Genomic DNA, 13,924 nt, shown 5'->3' with positions numbered 1-13,924 from the left:
TTATTGTAAAGTAACACACAATGTTCTTTCTCCCCAAAAAGTCCACTAATTTTGGTGTATTTAATGGGATGAACTAGTCCATTCAAATTAGATTTTAATTTTAATTTAACATAATATGAACTATCAGTGAGCGTGTCTATATTAGCATTTTTTGCATGATTTGACAATGTTTCCTAATGACTGACAAACGTGAGGGGGTGGCGGTGACTGTCAGATCAAACTGCTTAGATTTGCTGACTCAGTCAGAGCTAAAGAGAGAAAGAGGAAAAGAGAGAGACAAAATGCAAAGGGAGGGACAGATTTTTCAGAGCCGAGAAACTGCAGTGGTTTGCAGCTGGAATACTCATGAGCAGAGAAGCTGACTGACACACACACACACACACAATCCTCTCCGATGACTGTACTGATACAAGTGAACAGTCTGTGGCCAATCTGACATCCAGAAGACACGTGTCAAGCAAGCTTCAGTGCTTTACGGCCTGGTCTCAAAAATGCTTTTTAACCCTTACATATTGCATTATGAGTTATAGACATTTTAACTCCTGGGGGGGGGACAGTGAGTGAGTCTAGTTTTTGGGGAAAATATTGAAAAGGTTGTCACTGTAACTAAATGTTTTAAAGGGACTCATAAAAGCTCTGGCATCCTCTCACCATCTTTATCTAAAAGTCACATGGCAACTTGCTATGAGAAGGCCACCAACATCAAGGTAAATATTATTTTTTACAGTGCAATTGTGTTAATTTGTATTATTTAAGTCATGGTGTGTTAAATAATTTAAGCATTTCTTGCACTTTTAGAGCGTAACAGTTTATTGCTAAACACAGGCGAGGCGTGTGCAGAACTCTGAAGCTGGTTTGTGGATTATGATCATCATCAGCCTGCTAATAGGTGCCACCAGATGTAGCCAAAGTGTTGTTTTACCTTGACTTTGCCTAAACTATTTTGCCTAACATATTGACTTTGTTGCTTTAAAATGCAGAAGCTATTAACAGTGATTAATATCATCATCTTGCATGTGCCATAATGCATATTAATGTGGCCACTGTTTTATTTACTTAGACTTTATTAAAATAATTGATCTGAATGGATGCATGCTTTTTTTTTCAGTTGGACCTGAGCATGCTTTTGGTGCAATGCGAACAATCCACACAAGCACACGATCTCCCCTCCTCCTCTTCTCTCCTCTCCCATATGGCAAGCCATTTTAACATTTATTACATGATACAACTATTACTTTTTATGGCAATAGAACATATTTGTAAATACTAGAGATCCAATAGAAACTATATATATTTAAATTGTATTATTCATTAGATACCAGTACTTATTTCAACAGTGACTAGTTATAGTTCTTTCCACAATGCACAATGTTTAAATCAGTCAACCTGTCAAACAGTTCCAGGTTTACTATTAACTGTTCATTAGGTCTAATACTTATTCTTTAGTTAATTGTATTGCAATAGTAGTAGGCTATCTATTCAATTTTCGTAGTACGAATTGAATAGACACCATGCATGTAGACAACCCTGTTAGTAACTAGTGAGATAAAAAAAGGGTACAACAATTCAGATTGATACCATTGTCTAGTAAGAAACTAGAAAAGCCAGAATAGATATCAGTTAATAGTTAAAGTACTGGTATCTAATGAATCAGTACTAGTCGTTGTAAAAAAAGAAAAAAAAAAGAAAAAGAATTATTAACTCGTAACAACAACAAAAAAGATGCTCATTAGGTGAGTGTTAAAACGGCTTGCCATATTTCTCATGCATTTGCTCTTTGTCAGGTCGCGCGGTGAGGAGCACAGCATCTTCCTCCTCCTCCTCATTCACTCACTCACTCACTCTCTCTCTCCCCTCATTGCCATAACAACGGATGCAGCGCATCAGTCCGCGCGGGTTCAACATTCAGCAGCCGCGCGCGGCGGAATAAACCCGCACCGGTGCCGTTAAGACACCGCAAAGGTGAAACACGCACGCACGCGCCACTCTGAACTATTTACGTCAAACCGTTTAAGCTGCCTGAGGGAGACGAGCGCACTCGGGAGATCCTCACCGGGGTTGTTTGGTAACGGTTCAACCGGGGAAGGCGAGAGAAGAAAGAGCAGGAAGTGCAGCGTGGGAAAGCGGAGAAAATCTCCGGGGATCTCCAGCTCACTGCTCCATCTACGGTCCTCCCCGATTTTTCCACCATGGCTCGGGAGAACGGAGAGGCCGGCGGAAATTGCTCGTGGAAGAAGCAGGTCGATGATATCAAGGAGATGTTTGAATTCAAAGAGGTGCTCGGGACGTGAGTAACTTTGTTTAGACTTTGACATGCGGCTATAACAGAACCCACCTATGAAAATTCACCATGGTAACCATAGTTTCCCCTAAACACAGTAGTGGGAACGCTGGTCTGTGAGTTCGGTCTGGTTTTACGGTGGTTTGGGGTACGCTTGACTAAACCCATAAACCATCTTAGGCTTGTTTAAGATGATGGTTTCAACACTATGATGATTAGCCTATACTGTAAAACCAAGATAATCATTTGTGATCACTTTCAAACATTGTCAGGATATTTCTTTCACTTTTTGCTTATTAATTTTTGATTGCAGTGGTGGCGGCTAATACCATAATAATACAAAAGTTATTAGTAATACTGCCATTTTTAAAAGTGAACTTAAAGTGATGCCAAAGTTCATTAAACTTTTTTTGACAACTTTGAAATTAATCACGGACAAAGATAATCGATTTGAAACTCATATAAGTACCGAAATGATTGTGTCCAGTTAATGCATTGACCCAAAGATGTTATATTATAATGATTCTAAAAATTTTTACAGTGTATGGCTACTAGTAAAATGTAATGGATAACTAATGCCATAAATGGTCTTGGTAAGCAAAAAACTAGTAGACAAAGGCAATAAATTATAAACAATAACAAACAACCCTGCTGGAAAATCCATCCTAAAATGGTCAATATGATCAGTAGTTGGTAGACCATCTTGGATCAGCAACAAATGCCAGTTTGAGGTCATCAGACTGGTTTTGGACCTGCTTGAAACCAGCTACCATGTTCCCAAACACAGCTACCAAACTGACTTTTCCAAGCATGAACGTTTTGTTGTGGCTACACAAGAGAGGAGCAATAATGTTCTGATCGGTGTTTCATTATTATTCACTCCTTATCTAAAAGCGGAGTCAGAATGCACTGCAGAAATTGTATTTTTATTTCTGTGAAGCTATTTTTTGGCTTGTATGATGCATTGTTTGATGCATAAAGAGCCATGACGGTTTCCGTTAGCCTGCATGCGTTGCTTTTGCAGTGGTTGTGGTCATGCACGTGTGTTTGATGATAAACAGTGGGATTGTTTTGCAGTATGCAGCCGCTTGCATCGCCATGCATGCATGTTTTCATCCACCACACAATAGTGATTTACTCTCAGGTTGTTAGTTAGCTGATATTCAATTCCACTCGGACCTATAAAGATGAACCTCTGTGCATCTACCATGTCTTAACCACATAATAGTTGCACTGATGCACGGTTCTTGTTGTGCATCCTTGCAGACCTGTGTTTATACGTGCTGCGGCGGGTCGCCCCGGTCGCTTTGACTGCAGTAATTTAATCTCTGTGTGCTAACCAGGGGAGAGTCGGATTAACCAGGTCGGATTATTGCACTGGAGGAAGACAGTCCTTGAATAGATTGGGTCCAAATTTCATAAACCTGAGAGGTTTGCCTAAAGTGTAAGTTCGCCGATTTTCAACCTGCTTTGCATTGACCCTTTTCCCATTTCCGGGTTTCTCATAAGCAGGAGTCGTCATAGTTGGGTAAACTTATATAGCGGTGAATGAGAGACTACATTAAACCAATTTTTTGTGCTCCAATTTCCTCAAATAGCAAAAGACAAATGCCACAATATTATTTTCACAACTTTCAAAAAGAGAAAAAAAAGGTAAGATTGATAACAGCAGTCGGAAGAGAGAAAGATACCAATTTTACTGTCTCTGTATTAGAAACACCCTCACAGCAGCCGTAACTAGTTTTTTTTTGTTATTTGATGCAAAGGTAATATAATACCAAGTATAGTGTTATAAATATACATAATATACAGTAGTCAACATTTGAAGTGGATCACAACCTTTCATCAAAGTCATACATGGATTTTGAACAATACCCGTTCTTGTCTTAGGACAACTTTGATGAACTTTTTTGATCCACTTCAAATGTTGACTACTGTATATAAAAACTGCAGGATTTATGATGCCGTTGACAGTTAAAACGCGTCAGAGTCTGTGAAAAGGGTCCATTCAATGCAGCGACTGACGCTAGTGGTCTTTAGCGTCCTTGTTCGCACGCCCGCCTCCCATGCCAGCGACCTGGGTTTGAATCGCGCTCGGAGCGGGTTGAGTAGGACCGGTTAAAAAGCCGTTAGCCACTGCCTGCAACGCACTGGATCCTTCACTGTAAACTGAAAATAACTCAAACCTTTACTCTTTGAATTCTTGCATCCTGGAACAAGTTGACACCATTGTGACTAAAAGTTTGCTAAGTAGTATTTCCTACTAAAGCAAGGCGGCATTTGACTCTGATCAAACCTATCCAATAGGAGCAGACTGAGAGTGGCCTTGGAATCCAACATAACCAGTGCATTATGGGCAAAAGGGAGGACAACAGCCTTTTATTTCCTCTGTTTTCTCTAGCCAGGTAGCACAGATATAAACATTATGTTTCGCCTTTCTACCACACATGCAGCCAAGTTTTATTCCCATTAGTGATTTACCCTTTTTAACGATCATATGATACTTTACAGTATTGTTACACATTGCATGTTAATATAATTACAGTATCACTAAACAAGGTGTCACAAGATTACACTACTGTAAAATAAACTATGACCCTGATTGTTCAGTTGTAGAAGTGTTTTGTAATAGAAGAGCTCCGACTGTGCGCACACATCTATTAAACCTATGATTAGGTGGATCTGAGCTCTATGTGAAGACGCTGCCGTCATAGCAACCCAAGAGACAGGAGTCATGGCAACTCTGGCTGGCCCGTTCAAGCACACCATTAAGAGGGTCTCACCGATCTTCATTTTCCCTCATATAAAAAACGCTGCTGGCATGGTACGGTTCTCTTCGCCCACGCTCAGGCACACGCAGATTTTATTTATCCACCCACAGTCATCCAACTGGCCATTATAAACCAGTACACAGCAGGCCTGATCTTTACTGTGTTCACAGCATAGTGTTATTATTTCCTTTTGAAATATTGATTATTGATCGGGCTAAAATGGCAAGGAAAAGCTGCAGCATGCTTATAACCCTGTTAGTTCACTTTATCCAGGGCTTTTCCTGAAGAACGACAGCTGTGTTGACATTTCCGGCAGAGTGGAGGGTATTTCTGCACATATTTTTTGACGGATGTGTCAAATTCAACAGTTGGGCTCTGCAGGGGCAGCTTTCTAAAACCGTATGTTTTTAGAAACGAAGCGGTTTCTGCTCTGAGACCTCGGCTATTTCACATCCTCTACCCGACCATCTCACACTTGGAGTCACATGAATCATTCAGTTCTAGCTTGTTTGGTCCTGAATGACCACAAAAGACTGACTTCACTTTTCTTTGTGTGTAATATGTAATGGAGAACTAATGTCATAAATGCTCAATGTAGTCTTCTCTTATTTTCTTGGTAAGCAAAAAACTAGAAGACAATAAATGATATACAATAACAAACAACCCTGCTGGAAAATCCATCCAAAAATGGTCCAATATGATCAGTAGTTGGTAGACCATCTTGCACCAGCAACAAATGCCAGTTTGAGGTCATAAGACTGGTTTTGGACCTGCTAGAAACCAGCTACCATGTTCCCAAACACAGCTACCATCTTAAACTGACTTGTTGTGGCTACACAAGAGAGGAGCAATAATGTTCTGATCGGGGTTTCATTATTATTCACTCCTTATCTAAAAGCGGAGTCAGAATGCACGGCAGAAATTGTATTTTTTGTATCCTGAAGGTATTTTGGTGGAGCTATTTTTTGGCTTGTATTGAAAGAAAAAACTCATTAAAAGACGTTTGTTTAATGCATAAAGGTACATGACGGTTTCCGTTAGCCTGGATGCACATGAATCATTCAGTTCTAGCTTGTTTGGCTCTGAATGACCACACAAGACTGACTTCACTTTCTTTTTCTAGCTTTCTTGCTCTCTGTTTGAGCATGTAACTGCTAGATCATTTCCTGATCTCTCAAACCGTACTTTTAAACCTTATGTAAGCCATCCTGTTTCTTCACGAGATGTACATTTTGGGGGCCAGGTGCATAGACGCTTTCAATGGAAGCTTTTTGTCTTTACTTTAAAAACCAAGCATAAGTCAAAAAAGCCCACCTCCTTCTAAGTGTAGTATTATATAAGTACTGTTTTACTATATCATATACGTATGATGAGACGTATCATTCATGTCTGTTGCCAATTATGCACTGAAGTTTTATTCTTGGACTTTGAATTTGTTCAAATCCATAACCCTTGGCCTTGGAGCATTAGTAACAGTGATGCTTACCATAACATGCACCGCTATTAACAATATTATCACCCGCGCAGTATGAATATGTAGAAATAGACTTGTTCACTCTGCCTAGTAGCCATTAGGGACATTAGAATTCAGTGTTGTGTTTCATCTGTGTGTGTGAACACCTCCAGTGTTGTTCTCTGAACTGAATTATTCAGTATGTGGAGCGCCCAGAGGCCACAGGAGGTCATGTGATCACTCAACAGGTGCGTGTGCGCCAGGTACTGTGTACATGATGCTACTGTTAGAAAACGCTCAGAGCCACAATCTAAAACACACATATCGTACGCCAGGTGAGGTGACTCGAGAAGAGAGGAGAGAAAGGAAAGGCAGAGGAGAGATTAAAAAAAAGAAAGAGAGAGAGAGGAAACATTGAGGTCATGAAGCCCTTAATTGCCTGCTCCATTTTCAGGCCTGTGCTCCTGGCTTTGTCCTCTATTTAGAATCTCTCTCTCTCTCTCTCTCTCTCTCATATCCCTCTGTTTCTTACTGTACTTTATTAAAGTGACTTTTACAGGGCGAGCCCTGTATAGATTCTATTATAAAATCCTTGTCACTGATACTCGCTGTGCACTGTAATAAATGAGGGAAGCCTGAGTTGTTTGGAAAGTGTCTTAAAGGTACACTAATCATTTGTGTCCACTTGAACTGCACTTTTTTATAACCAAAACTACTGTCTCATCGGGCAGTGAAACAAACTAAAAATATTAAGTACACTCTTAAGTTTCTCCTTGGTATGTCATGGTTGTTGTTTTTACAAAGGGCTCTTTGTGACATTTACTTAAATTTTTGTTGGCCTCTGCAAGTATTTCAGTTAATAACAAATGGAGTTTAATAGGTGGGGAAAAAAATGATGTCTGGGAACATTTCTTTTAGCTGTTGTCAGTTGCTGTGAAAAAAATGTCGTTTTGAAAAAATCTTTTTAGTGTGGGTGTTTACTGCAAAAATTATTATTTTTCTTTGTGTAAACATCCTTTAAATAAGATATATTTACTGATTTTAAGATACTATTTGCAAAACTAATTTTTTTTAGATATTGTAATTTATTCCTGTGATGAATTTTCAGCAGCCATTACTCCAGTCTTCAAAAATCATGCTTATTTGCTGCTCAAAAAACATTGTTATTATTAACAATATTGTTATTGTTATTTCTTCCAAAAACAAAAAAAAACCTTTCTGATCCCAAACTTTTAAACAGTTGTGGACATCTACAGTAGTCGACAGTTGAAGTGGATCAAAACCTTTCATCAAAGTTATACATGAATTTTGAACAAAACCCGTTCTTGTCTTAGGACAACTTTGATGATCCACCTCAAATGTTGACTACTGTAGATTCAAGGATGTTGAGATACTTATCCTGAAAAGCGAGAAAAAAATAATTAGAAAAAAATTTATTTGTTTGCTGTGCTGAAAGTGAGAGGTTTTGTATTGCCATAGAGAGTGTCTTCATGTGTTTGGGAGTGTTCAGTGATGTGGTAAGCTTGAGATCCTGAGTCAGCTGTCCGAGGTGTAATCTTTAGCTTTAACGCTGTCTGAGTTCAGACACAGGGGAAAGTCACGCTTACTTTGACAGACAATATCACAAATTGCTTAAAGGTGAAGTGTGTCATTTTTTCATTCGTAATTACGTTCTCCAATCCAGTTTGCAGAGAGATCTGCCATAAACAAAAGTGCAGATGTTACACTTTTAACCTTTAACAGCCCATTTGGGAAAATTCAAACTGTTCAGGAAAGTGTGTTGAATGACTGAATGAATGAGGCATAGCGCTTTCATATGTATTACTGTACACCCACAGCACTTTACAATCATATCAGGGAATCTCTCCTTAACCACCACCAGTGGTGTGGTTGTTGAGTTCGAGTCTGAAGGACTTGACAGCTTTGCAAGAAATCCTTTTAGAAATTCCTATTGGTCTTTTTTCTTTATGTAAACATTCTTTAAACATGATACATTTACTGATTTCAAGATACTATTTGCTAAACAGATTTGAAAAATCGACTAATTTTAAAGGGCAAATCTGATTTTCTAGGTATGAAGGTATGATTTGTTTTTAATGTGTTGGTTTCGTGATGATAGATTTCTCTGAAAACACTTTATGTAAGTACACACTATACACTACCATTTAAAAGTTTGGGGTCGGTAATATTTTTTAATGTTTTTGAAAGAAATCTCTTACGCTCACCAAACAAAAGTATATTAAAACCAGTAATATTGTGAAATACTGTCAAATTTAAAATAGCAGCATTTTATTTTTATATACTTTAAATAATATATTGTAAAATGTGGAGATTTACCATTAATAGAAGTATAGATATTACACTCTTAACCTTTAAAGGCCCATTCACACCAAGGTCGATAACTATAACGATGAAGATATAGTTCTAAATATAAAAGAATAGCAGAATTCACACCACAACTATAACAATAATGCCACGGTTGATGAACGATAAAAACATTGACAGCCAATCAGAACCCATCCTGCTTTAAAGAGCTTGAGCATTTAAAGCTGCAGACGACAAAACTTATAATTAACAGAACAATATCGTCCGCTGGTGTGAACGCTATATTGGTGTCCTTATAGTTAACGGTTCTTGGTGCGGACAGGCCTTTAACCTTTAACCCATTTTGGTTATCAAACTGTTTAGAAAAGTGAGTTGAGTTCAAGTCTGAAGAAGTTGACAGCTTTGCAAGAAATCACTTTAAAAGTCTCTTCTCTCTTAACTGGGCCCCTGTGGCACAATCTGTTTTTGAGAACAAAAGCACGCACAGTTTTGCAAGTTTCCTCTGATGCAAACATCTTGTGACTGCTCTAATAGATCCCCCCATGTGTGCCGCTCACACAACCATCTGCTGCTCCGTCGACGTGCGCGACAAAGCCACCGTCAGGTATTAACATGGAGAAACTACATGATAGGATCTTGTAAGATCCTCATGTAAGTCCCCTCATCCAATACATGTTGACAGGTTGGTTTGCAGGGAGTTACACAGTAACTGAATAAGGTGTTTGGCTTTGGGGTCATGTGCCGGATTAATCTGCCCTGATCAAAGCAAACGACTTCACAGTGGAGGAAACCCGTCTGGAGATTATCCTCTCCCTTCCATCTCTCCTCAAGCTCTGCTGTCTTTGGCTCACTCGCTCACTCGCTCTTCTGTTCATCCGAGTGTACGGTCTGGTTCCTGCCACCGCTTTCCGCCAAGGGGACGACCGTCTGTACTCGTGTCACCAATGTTTATCAGCAAAGCTTGTTCACTTAACAAGAGCGGGCAGAATCTGAATGAGATTATGCCCAAATCCCATCTGTTGCTGACAACATGGGCACCACAACACGCCACCCACAAACAGTCTTATGTGTTTTTACAGACTTCAACTTGTCTTTGTTGCATTTGATGTACTTCCGTTGCATTATAATGCAACTGTGCTACAAATACTCATTTTCAGTCACTTTAATGATCTGGGTTGTGCAATTTTTGTAATTCTCTGTTTCTAGCCATCAACATAAGAAGTTTCTGTCATCATTGACTGCATGTACACCAATAATGTGATTATTTCCAATAATCAGAGTAAGGATGTAATCTCGGTAAGATGTTTTCATGACACGCACAAACCTTTTCACTCCTGTTTACATGCAATTTTCATTATTCTGATTATTCTCAAATAAGTGTGGTTATTTATACCGCCATTATCACATACCCCAAAGCACAGCACAAACGATGAACTCACACACAGACAGTATGAAATGATCTGGCCTCGGTCATTTTTCTGTGACGCACCTAAAATTACTGCATTATATTAATGTCCCGCAACGTTAATGTCAGTGTGAACTCAGTTTCATCAGCAAACCAAAACTGCACATTCCCACTTTGCAATTGATGCGATTAAAGTGTTTACATGCCTGTTTATTGCAATTAAAATCAGCATACACTGTCGTTTACTACAATTATGGTTGCTATGATTTTATGAGCTCAATTTGATCAAAGTATTGTGTTTTAATCACATTATTGCCTGAATCTCATTATAATTGCATTATGAGGGTGCACCATCCTTTTGTTTGTTCTTCTGGGGAACACAAAAGAAGATATTTGAAGAATATTTTTTAAAGTCAATGGGGTCCAAAACAGCCCATTGACTTCTATTGTATGAAACGGAAAAACAACCCCTTTCAAAATATCTTCTTTTTTGTTCCACGGAAGAAAAAACATTTTACAGGTTTGGAATGACATGAGAGTGAGTAAATAATGGCAATGTAATGTTAATGTTCAGTATGACAACTGTACTCTACCTGCTGAAGTAAGCATGCAACATAAGGTCATGTGATGGTGTTTAAAACATTTGTTAAATGAAATCGCAAGAATATTTCTGCCTATTAAAATACAGACTATAACTGGCATTTAGAGGTTTAGAACCTTAAATGACCTTTTTATGAAAAACCCCACACTACTATTTGGGACATCCCCACACTTAAATTTTATGTGCCCACAAGGAAAGCAAAACCTGCCCACACACACAGCGCATCACACCGCTAATTTCAAGTAGGATTAGACTCAATAACACTCCTTTCAAGTCCATTAGGGAGGGAAGCATTTGCCTAGCTATGTTTTTATTGACACTTTGCAGCCCCTTTAAACATATGTGAGTCATTATTATGCCCTGCTTGTTGTGTAGCAGGTATAATATGGCTGTGATTAGTGGGTTTGTATTACATCTCAGCTAGGGTTTTACTTGATGTCTTCATAAAGACCTGTAAATACAGCTCACTAATGTTGGATTGAGAGTCCAATTAATAGCCGTTGCGGCCATTGGTCGAGATGCTTGTTTTTTAAACTGTGAAGTATTGCGGTAAATTGATATATGCTATTCCTCTTGTTTTATTTAAGTCTACTTATTAGTAACATAATGCATTCAGAGTGTGGTTTCCAACAACTGAACTTGTGAAGATGCAGTCACATGCACGTTGTTTCAACTAGTGCAGTTAGTGTCTTACACAGGGACGAAAGTGTAAAGCTGTAATTGCAGGCTAAATGAATGTCACTGTGTAGATTCACCAACCAAAAATAAAACGACATGTTAAATCGTTTCTTCTTCAGGGACTATTTGTCACGATCTGGTTCAACTGTAATAAGACAGCATGGACAAGTGTGTCTCTTTAGACTGCCATTTAAAATACTAGTGCAATGCCCGTGCAAAATCTGTTTTTGTGTGTCTTTAGTAATTGTTGGTTTGGTATGTTTGAGTTGCTGAATAGCCTAGGCTACTATTACACAGGAGCCTAAACTCGATAACCTTAACGAAAAACGATAACGTTAAGCGCAATAAAATATAATATTCAGAATTAAACAGTGTAGCTGACTTACAGTTTCAGTTAACATCCACAAATGAATAGGCTACACAGTGAACTCCGAGAAAACGCTACGCTTGAGCAAACAGTTTGTGAATAGGCTACTACAAATGATGGCTGTGAATAAAATATAATATTCAGATATTTTTAAACCAAAATGTTTATTTTGGGGAGTGGCCACTCGGTGTGCAGTGTGAGCCAGAGTGGCTAGCGGCTAGAGCGGCAAAAGCCAATGTGTGCTTCTTTTACCGATATATTTACCGATATCTTTTGCATTTCTAATCCAAACAACGTCACACTTGGCACTGCACTTACTCGTGCTCGTAGCAAGACACCTGTCAGGTTTGAAATCCATCGGACTAACGGTTCGAGAGAATAACAGATATGCCCGTTCAAAATCGGTTTTTGTGTGTGTTTTTAGTAATTGTTGGTTTGGTGTGTTTGAGTGCTCATTGTTACAATTACACAGCAAAAGTTCAGTGACATTTTTATTTGTGCATGGTTGAAAGCAAATACTGATACTGACATAATGACATACAATAAATATGGAAAATTAAACTTCATATATAACAACTACTGACAACTAACTACTTCTGAATAACTACAATATTCAGAAGTAAATAGTGTAGCGGACTTAATGTTTACATGACAGAGTGTTTATGTCAGAATGTTTATTTTTAAACCTCAATTTTTAAACCACAACCCTCTCTAATGTCAGAATGTTTATTTTTAAACCACAACCATCTAAATGTCAGAATGTTTATTTTTAAACCAAAACCATAATGTCAGAATGTTTATTTTTAAACCTCAATTTTTAAACCACAACCCTCTCTAATGTCAGAATGTTTATTTTTAAACCACAACTTCAATGTGTGCTTCTTTACCGATATATTTAACGATATCTTTTGCATTTCGAATCCAAACAATGTCAAACTCGGCACTACACTTACTCGTGCCCGTAGAAAGACACCTGTCAAGTTTGAGATCCATCGGACTAACGGTTCGAGAGATATGCGATTAACAGACAGACAGACAGACAGACAGACAATTAAATAGTTGGTAGTATTCAGTAAGCAGTTTGATATTTTAAACAGAGCCACAGACATATTTTATGTCCAATTACTTGACCTGTCTGTCCTCTAATGTAATTTGTTCTACTGATTATTCAGTGCTTTCAAATTAATATTTTAATCAAATAGATTTCCAAATTAAAGAATTTTTGTGTAAAAGTACAGTTCGCTAAATTATACAGTTACATTCACTACTTGATTTATTAAAGTGTGAAAGGTGAATTTTTGTTTTATTTGCAGTTCTGCATCTGGGTGGCCTTGCATGGTGCGCATAAGTGTGTATAGCTGTTATTGTTGCTTCCATGCTTGTGAATGAGTTCTTGTACTGTGCTGCTCCTCCTCCCATTTCGATGTGTCTCTTTCAGAAAACTTGATGCCAAAAATAGAGAATGAAGATTATTTTCCTGCATTAGCTTTTAGTGTTCATTACTGTCATTATCTACAATCTTCCACTTGTCACGTACTTTGTGTTCTAACATAGAACATCTAACACAAACATAGAACTCGGACACAAGGGCTGCCCATTATTTTAGGATCAACCTCCATTTATAAATAGTGACCAGGTTTTCTGCCCAGTCGGGAATACGGATCTTCATTTAGCCTATTGCGGCTCAGGGCATTGGCATTCACTGTGAGTCCTGCTGACAAATTGTGCAGCAATTTAAGACTATTACGTTAGCCACATTCATCTGTATCAACGTCAACCTTAAGTTCTTTCACGAGTCAAGTGGTTTCCTCGATCGCTATCTCTGCTAAGCCAGGCCTACAATGCGATTGGAGCTATGGGATAAAGTCATCCTTTGGAACCGCTTGTGAGGGAGAGGACCGTCTGCGTAGAGGATAGTGGTGAAGCTTAGGTTGAAGTGTATTGGAAAGGGCACTGGAAGTAAACTAGGCTAAATAAAAAAAAGACTATTTTGGAACAGCCTGTTCATTATCTACTTGGCCTTTAACCAAGCCCTGCACTGAT

General features: G+C 38.5%; 1 protein-coding gene across 1 annotated transcript in view; it reads left to right on the top strand.

The window, feature by feature from the left end:
- The first annotated feature begins 1,783 nt into the window (after positions 1 to 1,783).
- camk1da (calcium/calmodulin-dependent protein kinase 1Da) overlaps positions 1,784 to 13,924 on the top strand; it is a 59,724-nt gene continuing 47,583 nt past the window's right edge. The window contains exon 1 of the mRNA XM_056245236.1: positions 1,784 to 2,287. Coding sequence (XP_056101211.1) covers positions 2,190 to 2,287 — 98 coding nt within the window. The 5' untranslated portion in view covers positions 1,784 to 2,189. The remainder of the gene's footprint in view (positions 2,288 to 13,924) is intronic.

This window comes from Rhinichthys klamathensis, unplaced genomic scaffold, assembly GCF_029890125.1.
Source record: "Rhinichthys klamathensis goyatoka isolate OS25496 unplaced genomic scaffold, OSU_Roscu_1.1 h1tg000029l_1, whole genome shotgun sequence".
NCBI lineage: Eukaryota > Metazoa > Chordata > Actinopteri > Cypriniformes > Leuciscidae > Rhinichthys > Rhinichthys klamathensis.
The sequence above is the reverse complement of the archived record's forward strand: the minus strand, read 5'-3'. Positions and strand labels throughout refer to the sequence as shown.